General features: G+C 37.0%; 2 protein-coding genes across 5 annotated transcripts in view; one reads left to right on the top strand and one right to left on the bottom strand.

The window, feature by feature from the left end:
• The window catches only part of nol7 (nucleolar protein 7), a 32,671-nt gene extending 29,017 nt beyond the window's left edge, over positions 1 to 3,654 (top strand). The window contains exon 8 of one of the 2 annotated variants that reach the window (XM_043719043.2): positions 3,341 to 3,654. The gene's annotated coding sequence lies outside the window, so the exon portion shown is untranslated. Of the gene's footprint in view, positions 1 to 99 lie in introns of both variants that reach the window. The other variant, XM_043719044.2, reaches the window with a different exon arrangement.
• A 3,572-nt stretch (positions 3,655 to 7,226) lies between these two features.
• ranbp9 (RAN binding protein 9) overlaps positions 7,227 to 15,764 on the bottom strand; it is a 98,620-nt gene continuing 90,082 nt past the window's right edge. For all 3 annotated transcript variants that reach the window (XM_043719041.2, XM_087978658.1, XM_043719042.2), the window contains 2 exons: positions 13,199 to 13,310; positions 7,227 to 8,496 (listed from right to left, as the gene is read on the bottom strand). In XM_043719041.2, the coding sequence (XP_043574976.1) occupies positions 8,366 to 8,496; positions 13,199 to 13,310 (243 nt within the window). In that variant the 3' untranslated portion in view covers positions 7,227 to 8,365. The remainder of the gene's footprint in view (positions 8,497 to 13,198; positions 13,311 to 15,764) is intronic.

Here is a 15,764-nt window from a genome sequence, read left to right as displayed (position 1 = left end):
CATAAATGGTAACTCTAAAGTGATAGTTGCATAAATGCAGAAATTAGGCAAGTGTGTAGCAAAAACAAATACTAATGGTTGATTTTAACTTTTATGTAGGTCGGAAGAGGCAGACAAGCACCTGTCAGAAAAGTAGAGACTGTGTGTTAGCGATTATTTCCTGCAACAAAATGTTCTGAATGCAATAAAGGGACAAGCAATATTGGATTTAATTCGTAACCTAATTGTACATGAACATTTATCAAATAGTGATCATAACATGATCAAGTTCACTGTAATGTTTGAAAGTGATCATCTTCTAGATTTTAAATCTAGGGAAGGCCAACTTTAATGAGATGAGAGCCTGTTTACGGTAAACTGGGAAAATCTGCTGCTTGAGTATTGTTGGAGCTGCACTTATCCAGACAAATATTCCACCTTATCCATGATGATACGCCTTGTAGACGCATGACAGGTTTTGGAAGTCACGATATGAGTTACTCTCCACAGAATTCCCAGCCTCTGCTCTGCCATTATAGTCAATGGTAATCCCAAGAATATTGATAGTGAGAAATTTAGTGATGCTACTGCCGTTTCATCTCATGGGGAGATAATTAGATTCTCTCTCATTATGTTGGTCATTTCCTTTTATGATGCAGATCTTATTTGTCAGTTAACTGCCCAACCCTCAATGTTGCCCAGTCTTGCTGCATGTGAATACAACCTGCTTTGTTATCTAAGGAATTACAAGTGGCACTGAACATCATTGCAATCATCAGCAAGCATCCCCACTTCCTAGCTTGTGGTGGAAATATTGTAATTGAAAAAACAGCTGAAGATGGTTGGGTTTCAGGTACTACTCGGAGGAGTTCTTGCAGTGATATCCTGGTACCCCTGGGTGTACCAAAACTGAGGATCACTGAGTGGTTTGTTGCTAAGTGTTGCTTGATAGCACTGATGAGAACATTGTCTATTTCCTTGATTAAGAGAGTGGACTGAGGGGTTGGTTAATGGCTGGGCTGGATTGTCCTGCCTTTTGTGGACAGGGCATTCATGGACAATTTCCTACATGACTGAGTCGATAGGAACAGGAGTAGGCTATTCAGCCTGCACTGCCATTTGGTGCGATCCTGGCTGATTGAACTCTTCAATTCCTTTTCTCCATCCCGTCTCAAACATTTTAACCTGCATTCACCTTGTCAACCCATTAAATATTTTGTAAATTTCAACGAAATTATCTTCCATTCTTTGAAACTTGAGTGAAAACAGGCCCAGTCGCCCACCTTCTTTTCAAAGGACAGTCCTACCATCCCAGAAAATAGTCTGGTGAACCTTCATTGCACTACTTCAGGAAAGATGTTATTGCCATAGAAATAAGGAGACCCAAAGATGCCCACAGTACTCCAGCTCCTACACAATTGAAGCAAAGCATCAATGCTGCTGTACTTGAATCCCCTTGCAATAAAGGCTAACATTATCTTTCCTAATAGCTTGATGGATCTATATGTAAGATTTCAGTTTCTTATCTGCAAGAACACCTAGGTCCCTTTGAACATTCAACTGAAGTGTTATTCCTTCTCTGATTGCATGGCAAGGTATTGTCAGTGTGGTCTGGTCCTCCTCCCACTCCTGATACCAGATCCCACAAGTTGACACCTCATTTTATATGTGGTGTTCCTGGCATGCCATCATGTATCCTTCATTGTACAAGGACTTCACAATAACGTTAGCATGGAGGATCTGATAGATTATAAAGTTTGTGGTTGAATATAAATCTGCTCCTGGTGGCCTAAGTATCTCATGACATCCAATTAAAGTAGCTAGATTTGTTTGAAATATGTCGCATTTAGGTAATGACAGTTCCACACAAAGTAATATCTTCTCAGAACGAAGACAGCTTTGTCCCTGCAAGGATAGAGCTGTTGTCACTTGCTAATGCTGTGTAAACAAATGCATCTCCTGTTGTGGACCCAGTCCAGCAACTTTGCCGTTAGAATCCAACCAGTTTGGACCGGTTACTCCATTACTGGTCAGTCTTGGGGATGGATGAAGTCCCCCATACACATTATGTTCTGTGCCTCTGCCATCCTCCCGTATTTCTACCAAATTGTGTTAAACATTGAGAAGAACAGTCATCAGCTGAGAGGGATTTGATGTGCTATGTTAAAAGCAAAGATAATTAATTGCTTCCTTCTCCTATTGCAGCACTCGATAGAAACAATTCCCTCTGCACATCTCAAGTTGTTTCCTAATGGTACCAATGTCACTGTAGGAGAGAGTAAATACAAATTACATGATGGCTTTACAAGTGTGACCATAAACCTGTCATTTTAATTTTCAGTCCCCACTCTGACCTCTGACAGTGTAGGAAACAAAGTACAGAGTGAGGCTGAAGATTCAGCACTTTATCTTTAAAAAGCTGTAAGTCATCTAATTAAGACTTAAAATTGATTTCAACAATTTCAGATAAATTCTAATCCCATTTTAGACAATTTTGGGGCAGTTCATTGTGCTATTTCTTTAGCATTTAATCTCTTCTGTGACCCATCATTTGTTACACCATGTCACCATCTTGTTTTTACATTGAATTATTGTTTTGGTCATTTAAACTTGTATTGCACGTTACCATGGACCTTATCTTCTGTTCTCTGGACACTTGGAAAGGTTTATATTTGCATGTGTAGCACGTTTGTGCAACTCTGCCAGTTTAAAAAAAACAGGATAGCACCCAATTGAAGTACAATAAATACAGTTTGAAATCTTGGCCTTAATTTTGTTCTGAAACAAAAAACTTGCATTTACCTTTCACACCATTGTCTCTTCCAAATGTTGCAACCTGTGGATACTAGAGATGTATGAAGGTTGTTGATAAATCAGATTAAAGGATCATGTCTGGCACACAGATTCTAAATTGTACATATTTTGTCTAATTTATATTTTCCACAGTGGGAAATATGGATAAGATTAAGAAAGTGAGATGAAAGTTTATTAAAATTAGCATGAGATTTTTAGAATTTTAAGTGAATTAAATTTGTTACATTTTCAGCAGGGTAGAAGTTGCTTGTAAGTAGTTACCACCTCCATGTGTTCAGATCTGTGTCATTTCTTTCAGCTTTTGTTTTACTGCAGAGCTAGTGGCCAAGTATAGTTGCAGTCATTTCAGTACTAAGCCTGTTGAATGAGAACTGGAATTGTTTATTCTGTGAATGAAATATATAGATTGCAACTTCTGCATTTGTATATTTAACTGTATTGTGTAGATGTTGCTCTGTCATTTCCTAATATAACATCATTGTTTTCTTCATTTGTATGTCCCAAGGAGTTTTTAATATTGCTTTTTAATTGAAATAACTTTTTTTAGAAGCGTAATGAAAGCAAGTTTTGCAAGGATTTGGATTCAGATTCACCGTCTGGGAACGAGGGAATGGACCTATTGAGAAAATGGGAGGTCTCTTGGACTGGAAACACTCTGGACATCAATTAATTCAGCAGATTAATGCTAACCTTGAAACTATTTGTTTGCAATTTCTCCTGTAATATGATAGTTAAGTTTGTTAATTTGATGCTGTGTTGTCATTATACTGTACAGCAGGTGTCAAAACTGTCTTGTGTAATGAAACATTTCTAATATTGTATGTTTTCTCCATTACATTAAATATTTAATGTTAAAAATAAGAGCCAGTGTGAAGCATTTAAGTTAAGTTGTAGAAAATATTAGAAGCTTAAACATTTTAGCCCAAGTTTAAAAACTAGTGGTTTAATTTGCAATCACAAATTTCAAAGTGAAAGGCTTAAAGAGGTTCACTGTTCTTGGAAGAAAACCAGCAACACCCACCTCCTGCATTTTTAACAATTAGTCAGCTCATTTGTAGAATATAAGTAGATCTGAATATTCTGAGTTTGCTTCCAAACTGAAGATTCACTTTAAAAAGTTAATTTCCTCTACTTATTACTCACAGTTGAATAGAATACCATGTAAGCCCAGCCCAACAGTTTTGGTAGTCTAGGAAAACAATGCTATTCCTCCCTTGCCTGGTAATTCTACCTTTATTTGCTTTGTTCATTTTGCATGCCAAGTAAAAATTATTTTTGAGTTCTTTCAATCTAGCAGAATTATAACATATAACCCTTTGCTTTTTACTTGCCTTACTTTCACAAGTGTTTGAGACAAAGTTTTGAAGTTGTTTCATGATAGTAGCCAGTCCGAGTCTCATGCAGCTTGGAAGAGCAACAGTATGTCTTTATTAATTTCAAACTTTAAAAAGCTACACTCCACTAGCAATGAAAATTCAGAAAGGTCTGCATTCAAAAAGAAAAAGATGGAAGACATCTTGGAAGTCATCATGAAATAGCATTGATCACTGCACAAATCTACAGCAAAATCCTTTGAATACCTAGGTTGAAATACTGCTGTCAACTCCAATATATTCAAAATACATTAGAACAATTTGGAGGCGAAGACCCAGTGCACATAAGTGAGGAAACTAAATATTGGATCAGGTTGCCTCAGGATCAAATAAACTATTACCACTGCAAAATTCAAAATTGTTCAATTTGTCCCATAATTCCACAAAACAGCCATTCCATTAATATTCCTGCTTGGTTACATTCAAATACTCAATTCTGCCTATTCTTTGCAATTTTGTATATTTTCCAAATGTTTAAGACTTTTCTCATAAGATCTAGGAGCGGAAGTAAGGCCATTCGGCCCACCAAGTCCACTCCGCTAAGACAGAATTGAAGATGGTCTTTCAGTCCTTTGAACCATTTTCATTGAGGTACCATCACTACAAAACAGCTTGCAGAAGCCAAATAGTATTTTGAGTCTTTGTAACCATCATCTATTTCTTCCCTGTTGGCAGGTCATGCAGATTTTTTTTTCCATTCATCTTCAGGGAAGTGAAATTCCTGAACTTGCTTGAGTCTCAAGTTCCACCAGAATGTGTCATACATAATCACATCTAGGTCATCTAAGTCTCCATACCGTAACTTAATCGCAGGTTCATTTCCCAACTTCTGCTCTCATCTCCTATTGGACACATTGGCATGTGTCAGCAGCTAAATACATTCTCACCGTCAAAGCAGTTTACAGCATCAAATTAACTGAGTTGACAAGTGTCAAATTGGAAACAAAGATATGGTGTTTTCAGAAACATTTTAAGTACTGTCCCTCAACTAAATGAGTTCTGAATAAGGGTTCATTGGAGCCACAAGGTTAACTGATTTCTCTTCACACATGCTGCCAGACCTGCTGAGCTTTTCCAGCATCCATAATTCTTTTGGTTTCTTTTATTTCGGTTGATACTATAATTCATGTATTCTTTATGTGAAACAGGTTTTTAAAATCTAATGTGAATGGGAGGTTCCTACTTTGACATTGCATTTGAAAAATGTAATAAATTGAAATACTGTATAGTACACTTAAATTAATTAGTATTGCACAAATTTAAATTAGATACCATTACATTTTTGTAAGAGTTATGGAGGTAGCATAGGCAACTTGGTTAAAGGATAAATTTTCAAATAGCAGACAAAGTGTCCAAATTTGCTATTGTATGATTGTTTCACTCCCATCAACTGAGTTAAAACAGTCTAATGAAAATTCATAGTGGTATGAAGTCTAAAATGATAAATGGCTCTTTCGTTTAACTTAAGCTTTAGCACTGCATTAAAGAATCAAAAAGTGTGGTGCTGGAAAAGCACAGCCAGTCAGATGGCATCCGAGGAGCAGGAGAATAGACATTTCGAGCATAAGCAGGAATAGCATTGAAGATTAAGCTGTTCGGGAGTACGTCTTGAATCTAGAAATGTAGTTCTGTGCCAAACTAACATTATCATCTTTAAAACCAGTCATACTTTTACAAAGTACCCAAATCCACCACAGACAAAAAAAATTGAGATATGCAGAATGCATATAGGAAGAGAAAACAGGGACAAAGAAATACCACTATGTTCTGATATGGAACAAATGGTATAGGCCTCAGTCACTAGGGCCTATTCCCTTGGTACAATATCCAACTACCACAAAAATGCCACATGGAGGGAGGCAGGTTTGGTTTTCTTAATTAGCTGAATTGTCACAGGGAATGGCCAAGTATGTGGCAATGACCCCAAGAGAACACTTTAAACAGGGGAACTGAAACATTACACTCCTGCCTTTCATCGGTCAAATTACAGCAAGTACAGACTTGGGCAAAATCGTCCTCTCTACCAGTGATTATATTGGTATGGTGCTAAAACCAATTTTAGATATCCATTCCTACCTCATTATTAATGCATTAGTATTAAGGCGCGAATGATGATAGGAACTCCGATTCATTGTCAGCTTGCATCAACTGCATAGAACGTACAGATAGTTACTCTCTAGACAAGAGGTGCTGAAAGATTAAGCCACGTCACTTTCCCCACCCAACCTTAAGCATTTATATTTGTTCAATGTATTCCCTTCATAAACCTACAAATGAACATTTTGGGGACCACACAATTTTATATCCAGTAAAATATTTCTGTAATAATTTATTACTACACATTGTTTCGTTGCAAATTTTCCTGGTTAAAAAGTTACAATGATAATCACCACAATTTTTACAGCAGGGTGGTCAGGAATAAAGGTTCATGGAACCAGTCTTCAATACAATATCATGAATTAAAATATACATTTTAAATAAACTTGGCATTTTTCACAATCTCAGGATGTCCCAAAGCGTTATACAGCTAAATATTGTGAAGTTATTTTCCTTACAAGGCAAAGTCCACGAACTGCACTGATATATGACCAGAACATCTACTTTTAGTAAAGTTGGCTGGGCAGTAACTATTGGCCAACATTAAAGCTAAAATTCTTTACAGTTGCAAGAAAAGCTGTTGGAAATAATAGTTCTGATTGTCACCACAATGACAAAAGTAACTTCAATTGATTCTTTTTGGATAAAGGGGAAATAAAAAATACATTCTTCTAAAGAGGAATGATGTAGGGTCATAACATACAAATCAGCCTGGCCTGCAATACATAGCTGATTTTAACAAAAAGTGTTTAAAATACTTGAATACTGTATTAAAAGTATTTGTTTTGAAGAATATACATTACAATAACTAGTGATCTGTGATGATTGCTAAGTCAACACCTAGCCTCAAACTTTATCCTTCAGAAAGTTTTGCGATTTATTGTGTGCACAATTTTTAAAAGTTTTCATTTTCAGCATGTAGACAATGCTATTTAACAAGTAAATAAACAGTACCCATTTCAATAGATTTAAATCTTTAATAGCTGATTAATTATGATTCATACATTTGTTTATTGCAGTATAGTACTCACTCAAGCACTGCTTAAAAATGCAGAGTGTACAAAGTTTAAATTAAGACATTGCAGATTTTGACTTAAGTATTTGGTTTAATATAAATAATGTCATTACCACACAATGTGTTGACAAGTACTTAACACTGTTATTTTACAATGGTTAAAATGATGGGTGTAGAATGTATTTCTCTGCATTTAAACAATGTTTGGAGAGAGGGCAGGGGAAACATGGAGAGCATGTGCACACAGACAACCTGGTGAGATTTAAAAAAAAAACACTGGGACCAACACGCTGCAATCGATCACAAGTGTTGAGACTGTCCATTCAACTCCTGAGTAATGAAGATTTACAATATGCTTGCGAGGGAAAAACAAATCACTCTCCCTCCATCCATCTATACTTAAAAGATCTACCAAATTACTCAAGCATTTAACTTTTTTGATGTACATCAGAGGGATGGAAAACATTTTTATCCATTTTGTATTAGACATGCTCACCATTGGGGATCCACTCACACAACAGCAATTTTAAATTTTGGTTTATCACAAAAGATACATTTTAATAAAGTACAAAAAACCTAGTTTTTTGGTTTTAATCTGTAACTAAATACTTTTATTCACACATTCTCACTTTAAATTTTGATTAAAGCACTTTTAATTTTTTTAGCCAATTAGTTTTTCTCCTCCAAATATTTAAGAATGAATGACACTGTCCCATATGATGGATAATTTATTTTAGCTGAAGTCTCAATCAGCCCAATTCAGATGAGAATCCTTTGACATGTTTGAGGAATTAATAAGGAAGCACAGTTATGTTCCACCAAAACAAATATACATACTACACTGTTACAACTCCTCCAGACATCGCTATAAAAAAATAATGCAAAACATGTCAATGAACTGTGCATATAAGTTAGAAAACAGCTGGACCATGCTGTAAACTAGGAAGCAGAAATAGAATGACATTTACAATCTGTCCCCAAAAAATCAATGGAAATTAAAAGTCAGTTTCCCTTGAGCAGACCTGGTTCTGAGAATGGTCACTATAATATTAAAGGTGGCTCTGGGATGAGCTGTACAAATGCATAGCTAGTGCAAATATTCTTCCACTGTGGCAAATGCACAAGAACCGATTCCCAATCGGGCCATCAGCTCCAAACACTTTGAAGCCTGCCCAATGGCGAGAGCAAGTGGGGGTTGCTTTGGCAGATTGTGAGACTCTGTAATAAGAAAGACAAAGTGAGTGTTGTTGTAACTTCAATCCACTGTTTCTGTACATTGAAATGACCAAATACCTGCAGATACACACTAATCTCTTATGCAAAATTAACATCTGCACATAACAGTTGAGGAAAACTAGTTATCCTTCTGATCATATTAAAAAAAAACATATCTATAACATTTTGTTTTTATTTAAGAAATAGTGACACAGAATCCTTTTGCATGTTTCTCCAAATAGAAGTTTGCATGACATGACCTCAATTTGAGTTAGAAGCTCCATTTTCAACACCTATTCCAAAACTTGATGGCAAAGTGAAAGATTATGACCAGCAGGACTCAAGTCTTCCAGGGGCAAGTCTTCTGACTGCATGGCAACAATCCTTCCAACCAACTTGACAATTACACACAAACGTTTAAAGCAGCTTCACATTTCGACCATCTGCCAAATTAACATATTAATATTCCTCCTACAATTTTAAATTTCATTCAAATAATTAAATGTTTGGACAACACTATTGTAAATTAAAGAATGCAGTGTATGATACCAACAACCACATATTCATGAGAAAAGATTCAGGTCAATTTTAGAGGTTAGGACTTTTTTCTTTAAAAAAGATGGAACTTCAGCCACAGGATCACAGCTCCATGATTTTCAGGCTGTCAGAAGTCTTTTTCCCCTAAAATTGATTGCTGCTTTTAGATAACTTGGTAGGTACAAGACCTGACCCAGAGTAACTGTGGGATTACTCTTTTATAGATTTTATAATCTTTTATAGGTTTCTAAACATACCATTAACATCTAGATCTTGGAACAATATCAGAATAGATGCAAGTGTTGTTTTTGCATTCCTTCCACTCCAATAATCTCAGTTGACCATCTCACAATTTATTGCATACAGCCATCACATAATCCATCTCTATTCCTCACTCAATGTTCAGTGGACAAAATCTCTTAGTCAGGCTGATTTTGTGCCAACTTTTAATTCATTTATGGCAAATGTCACAGATGTTGTTCCAGATGGCCGGCGGCTTGAGAATTGCATGTTTACCTCTGTTACTGCAATGGGATGTTAGAGACCTGCAATAAGTAGTGTGAATTTTGCAGGTGCAGAAGGGTAGGGGTGGTCTATAGTACCGTAGAACCATTTTTTACATGAAATTTTACCTGGGAATACCAAGGTTACAAAAAAGTTCCTAACATCTTCCATTCCCTCCTTCATTTGACATTAATCTCCTCTGTATAATGGGGGATTATGCAAACTTGCAAGACGACAAAAGATGGAGGAAAGGCAGTTTAAGAGTATTTTGCTCAAATCCCTAACATTTAATTTGGAGGTGTAGTGGACAGCAAAGAGAAGGCTACCTCAGAGTACAATGGGATCTTGATCAGATGGGCAGAGGAATGGCAGATGGAATTTAATTTATAAAAATGTGAGGTGCTGTATTTTGGAAAGACAAATCAGGGCAGGACTTATATACTTAATGGTAAAGTCCTGGGGAGTGTTGCTGAACAAAGAGACCTTGGAGTGCAGGTTCATAGTTCCTTGAAAGTAGTGTACAGGTAGACAGGATAGTGAAAGTGCTTGGTATGCTTTCCTTTATTGGTCAGAGTATTGAGTACAGGAGTTGGGAGGTCATATTGTGGCTGTACAAGACATCGGTTAGACCACTGTTGGAATATATTGTTCAAGTCTGATCTCAAGAGTGTTATGAAACGTGAAAGGGTTTGGAAAAGATTTACATGGATGTTGTCAGGATTGGAGAATTTGAGCTACAGGGAGAGGCTGAATAGACTGAGGCTATTTTCCCTGAAGCATCAGAGGCTGAGGGATGATCTTACAGAGGTTTATTAAGTCGTGAGGGGCACGGATAGGGTAAATAGACAAGGTATTTTCCCTGGGTGGGGGAGTCCAGAACTAGAGGGCATAGGTTTAGGGTGGAAGGCGAAGGATTTAAGCAGCACCTAAGGGACAAGGGGAGGGTGGTGCATGTATTGACTGTGCTGCGAGAGGAAGCTGGTACAATTACAACATTTAAAAGGCACCCAGATGGGTATATGAATAGGAAGGGTTTAGAGGAAGATGGGCAAAGTGCTAGCAAATGGGACTAGATTAGTTTAGGATATCTGACTGGCATGGACGAGTTAGATTGAAGGGTCCATTTCCATGCTGTACATCTCTAGGACTCTATTTGCTGCCAAAATGTTCAAGACTTACAATCTGGAAGCGTAGGTGTGCATTTGCCAATGGTTTTATCATCAGGGCTGATTTTTTATTGAACCTAAATATGGATCATTGACTGAGTGTGGTCCCGGCGAGACACCAGGGCGGTGTCTCAGCCCATGCCACTCAGCGTGGCATGGCAGTATCTCAGCATATACGTGGGTCCTGCCCTGACATGTTCTGGAAGTACCAAGGGGAGATCGGGGAAACGGCAGTTTCAGCAGCAGCAATGATGGCATCATGACCCAATGTGGGAACAGCAAACAGAGAGGGAGGCTCCCCAATACCTGTGGTGGGGAGCAAGATATGGTGAGGACTGAAGACTGCTGAACTTGTAACTTTATTCCTTTATTTTTCTGGTTTAAATAAAGAAGGATTTTAATGTTAACTATTACCTTATTTCTTTATTTTTCTACTTATTCTACGAAGATAATGCTTAACATTTTAACTCTGTTTCTCCTCCTGCTTTGTTAGTTAGGTTTTTTGTATCTCGATATCTTTGTACCTCAGATGGCACCATTATACAATTTTGACTTGTACGTCTGTACTCGAGTACACGTGACAATACAAATCTGAAGAGTCAAGGACAAATATAAAATCGTACTAAATAATTTTAAGATAGGTTTGGGAGAAATCCAATACGCAGGGTGGAAAAATCTATTTAGAATAACGTGCTTGAGTAGTAATTGAACACAAACTGTTCTCAACGTTTCAATGTGAAGTAGTTAGGCAGATTTCTATTGGACAAATGATCCTTCAACCTCAATACTACACATGTGAAGGAAAAGAAAAATCAAAATTAGAAAGCTAGTGCTGATGCAGTGGTACACATGGAGATCATCTGGTTTCAACAACAAGTTGTCATTAGTGCAATTGGGGCAGATAGCCAGGAGCTTAATCAGAGGGGTAGCATTTTAAAAAGATGAAGGCTACAGAAGAATGGTATGGTCAACAGTGTAAAATGATGCACTCATGTTGAGAAGGATGAGAAGTGATATTTACCTTTAGTGCCATTACATTCATGACTTTGGTAAAAACAGTTTCAGTAGTGTAGTAGAAGCAGAAAAGTGAAGTTCTGCAGAAGATGGGAGCACACGTGGAAGGCAACAAATACAATCAAGGACTTTGTAAAAGGGAAGCATACTTAGTTTTCAAAGATAGTACGATCAAGAGATGGTTTCTTAAGAGAGGGGTAGTAATAGATTTAAAAAGGAGGGAGAATTGCCAAAGAGAGGTAATCAGGAGAAGTAGTTGGCTGGTCAGACATTTAGTGGAAATGGAGTTTAGAGGGAAAGCAAGTTTCACGAACAAGATGGGGTCAGAGCAAAATTAACAATAAAGAGAAAGGCACGAGTTCAAAACTAAAGCAGAGACTGTCTATGAGGAAGTTGGTTTGGTGGACTAGTGGAGGGGAGAGATGCAGCAGATTGTATGGGCTGGATTTTAGTGACAAAGAAATTCCTGAATTCCTTCCACCTGCTGTTAATAGAAACACTAGAAAGGACAGTGAAAATAATTTAAGATGGTGGTTTGACAGTGAAAGGATGCTTTGAATATCAGGATCATTCTGGAATTTATGGTTTTTGTGGATGAGAGCAGAACTAAATAGTGCTTTCGAGATCCAGCCAGATCTGTAAGTGAAGGCTAACCCAGATATTTATTATATCTTTAAAGCCGGTGTCCTTTAAGGGGTGATCACACCATGGAGGGTGAGGGACGGTGAAGAAGAGTAACAACTTTACGGAGGAGTACAATATTTAAAGTGGAAGTGTGGGCTCCATTCAACAAAAGCAAATTTGTTCAGCAAATCAAAAATTTATGGTATGATTTGCAACAATATTTGCATTCAATATTGTATCACAATATTGTTACATACTCAATTCTGCAGTTCCACATGATACCTGGTGCTTAAAAAGTGACAAAAGAAAACAGTTCAGGAAAATTATCCCAATAGATGATGAGAGTTGCAAGTGCACATGAAGTGCTCGTGAATTAATGTTTACATGGAGGGAGAAATTTAGAGAAGGTAAGAGGGCAGTGAAAAGAGAAGCAAGAGTATTAAGAGTTGAGACAGAGGTTGAACTCACCCTGAGAGATTTGCCCAAAAAATACTTTACATGGTCTCATGGACCAAACCAAAAAATGTAGGATAGGGAGGGAAGTACATGGATTGGAGCCAATGTAGATAATTGAATGTTGCTGTGTTAGGTAGTAAGTTCCAGTTGAGCCTTATATCCAGTTGATATTTTATTCATTAACATTTGATGATTACAGTACTTTGGCAGAATTTTATCACATTCAATTAACCTCGAGATTATGTCCACTTTTAGTTTACTCAGTTACTGCCTGTAGGCAGTAAACAATTTCTCCCATTCAATTACACGTTACAAACAATAGAAAAAGTTAACACAAAATACTGTTTTAGATATGGTCACAGCAAACAACTAAAGTGACTTGCAAATATAGGACTTGTACTCACCTAATATAGCACTATTCAACGCAGAGCACACCGGCTCTCTTTGCACAATATCAAGCTGATATCCTACTGGACTGTTCCATGGATCGGAATAAGCAAGCAGGCTAAATGCGTCCTAGAATGTGCAAAGATATCAAAAATGTAAACAACTCAAAAATATTTCAAATGGAAGGCATTTCAAAGAAAGTTGTCCAATTATATTGATTTACTATATTAAAAATTATAAATCTGAGAACAAAATCACACTTGAGCAATGCACAAGCAAAGGCAGCACAGTCTATGATGATCTGAAACCTAATGCTTACGTATTATTATAACTCAAAAGTTATGATTAAAGATGTATTTAATTCTGAATTCTTGGATCTGACACCATGAATATTGTGGTAGCCAAGTTGACAAATGCATGATTCAATTTGTTAAAGAAAAGGTATGTAAGGCACTGACTGGCACAGTCCTTACACACTGAGCCTTTCATTCCAAGCCCCAAACTGGAACTTCCATTCACAATAGACACTGAGTTTTCAGAAACTGTGGGATTAGTGAATTTGAATATTATAAAGGCAGGACAAAGTTTCAATCCTGCACAGCACAAAGATATTTTCCTCAGGACAACAGTATAAAAGCATTGTGCTTAGTTCCTTCAGATGTCTTCACAGTTGAAAGCAAGCCAGCAGGCTAAAGTGCAGAAATTCCGATTTGTTCCAGTTCCACCACAGAATTCAGCAGCACTTAAAAGGAGGGCTAGGACATTATAGAAACACGCAACTATACCAGAGGACCTGGGTCTTTCAAGTATTAAAATAAAAACAAAAGTAAATGAAAAATAGCCCAATTAGCAATGGTGAAACTAAATAATTTTAATTGAAATCTTTTGTCTTTTGTTGTTTCAGTATTGAAGAATAAAGTTGTGCTTAAATGCAGATACTGGGTAACTTCAGACTCAATTTACTTCCTGCTTTTAATGGTGTGCTCTGAAGGGTTGTAGGTTTAAATTATATGAAGCACACTGGCTATTGCATAGCTATGATTAAATATTACTCAAAAGTTTCTGACTAGTTCAGCTTACAACTCTTTGTAAGCCTGATCAAATTGGTAGGTCACAAAGGACTTCAGTTTCTGACTCCGTTTCTTTATCACAGTTGCAAACGTGAAGAGAAAACATTGTGCAGGATACAGTAAAACCATGCCATTTTACTAACAAAAAGTCTAAAAATACCCAGAGGAGCCAACGGTAGCCAAACAAGTGAAAGACCCTGCAATAACATTCAAATCCAAAGATGGCTTCACTGTTGCATTCTTTCAATTCACAGGTGGTCTTTCTCAAATAGTCTTAGCTTTGGATGCCTCTCATTTTCAGATAGCTAGGTAGCATTGTGCTGCCACAAGTCTCCTCTCTATATAGGGTCTATGGGCTTATGTGGTTAATAATGGTACTATATGAACCATTAGTGAGTCTTAAAAAGGCTTAGCAAGATCTAGCTTATTACATGATAGCAACAGGTACAAGTTATATCAGTAATAATGTCAAGCCAACTAATCTGATTGGATGGACTTAATGAAGTCTCCAACCCTGATACTTTTAGAACCATCACATTATACTTCATTAGCACAGCCAACTACTCCCCTCCACACCCCGCAACAGCAGCATTTTTTTTCTACAGTTAACATTTGTAAATGGGATCTCTTAATTCTTCCAGAACACACTCTTCAGATTTGGAAAATTGGTAAGTCTTTGACTGGAAGATAATTGACTCCAATTCTGATCTTGACTCTGGTTACTCTGACAGCCATTACTCCAGTGGAGTATCTTCTATCTATTGGCTGACATTAAAGTGGGTGTTGTTCCTTTTAAACTTGGTTGTTGAACTATTACTTTACTTGGAGGATCCTTGATTTTCCTTATAACTCGAGTAGTTGCCCCATATCATTATCTGGGTGATCATGAAGCGTACTAGTGTCAATCATGGACAACAGCTACTCTCTAGTAACAAGCCGTTTCGGTACCCTAGATTTAATGAACAAATTAATTTATTTTAGCTGCAACCTGAATCAATTGACATTGGGTGCAGATCCATGGGGTCATATGCAGTTCAACTACACTTGGTACATGCAAAGCTTCATTCTCAATCTACTGATACATCAGTGTTGAAATTACAAATACTTTAGTTCAGTTATTGAATATGTTGTAAGTCATAACTTGCCCTCTTTGGATGAGCATTCTTTCTGTCACTGGTATAAATTCTTCTTTAGAAAACAAATATTCATCTTGAACTTGTACCTTATCATCTGACAACAGTGTGAAATCTGATGTATCAATTTATTCACCACAATATTTTGCTGCCTGAACAACTTCAGTTAAAGATTTAATGAGCAAATGACTGAGCCTTGGCTATACCCTTTACAATGTCCAAATGTTACCAGTATAGACTTTCCAAGACACTCCTGAGAGGAAATTAGAATAATCAGTCTTTACTCACGCATTAGTAAGTTTTCTATGATTTAAAAAATGCTGCTGATGCATGAAGTTCTTGGCCAATCTGGCCATCCTTCAAAACAATCCCAGCTTTTG

The sequence above is a fragment of the Chiloscyllium plagiosum genome, unplaced genomic scaffold, assembly GCF_037043375.1.
Source record: "Chiloscyllium plagiosum isolate Xiang-an unplaced genomic scaffold, Cpla_swu_hap1 HiC_scaffold_34, whole genome shotgun sequence".
Lineage (NCBI taxonomy): Eukaryota > Metazoa > Chordata > Chondrichthyes > Orectolobiformes > Hemiscylliidae > Chiloscyllium > Chiloscyllium plagiosum.
Note: the sequence above shows the minus strand (reverse complement) of the source record. Positions and strands in the feature narration are given on the sequence as shown.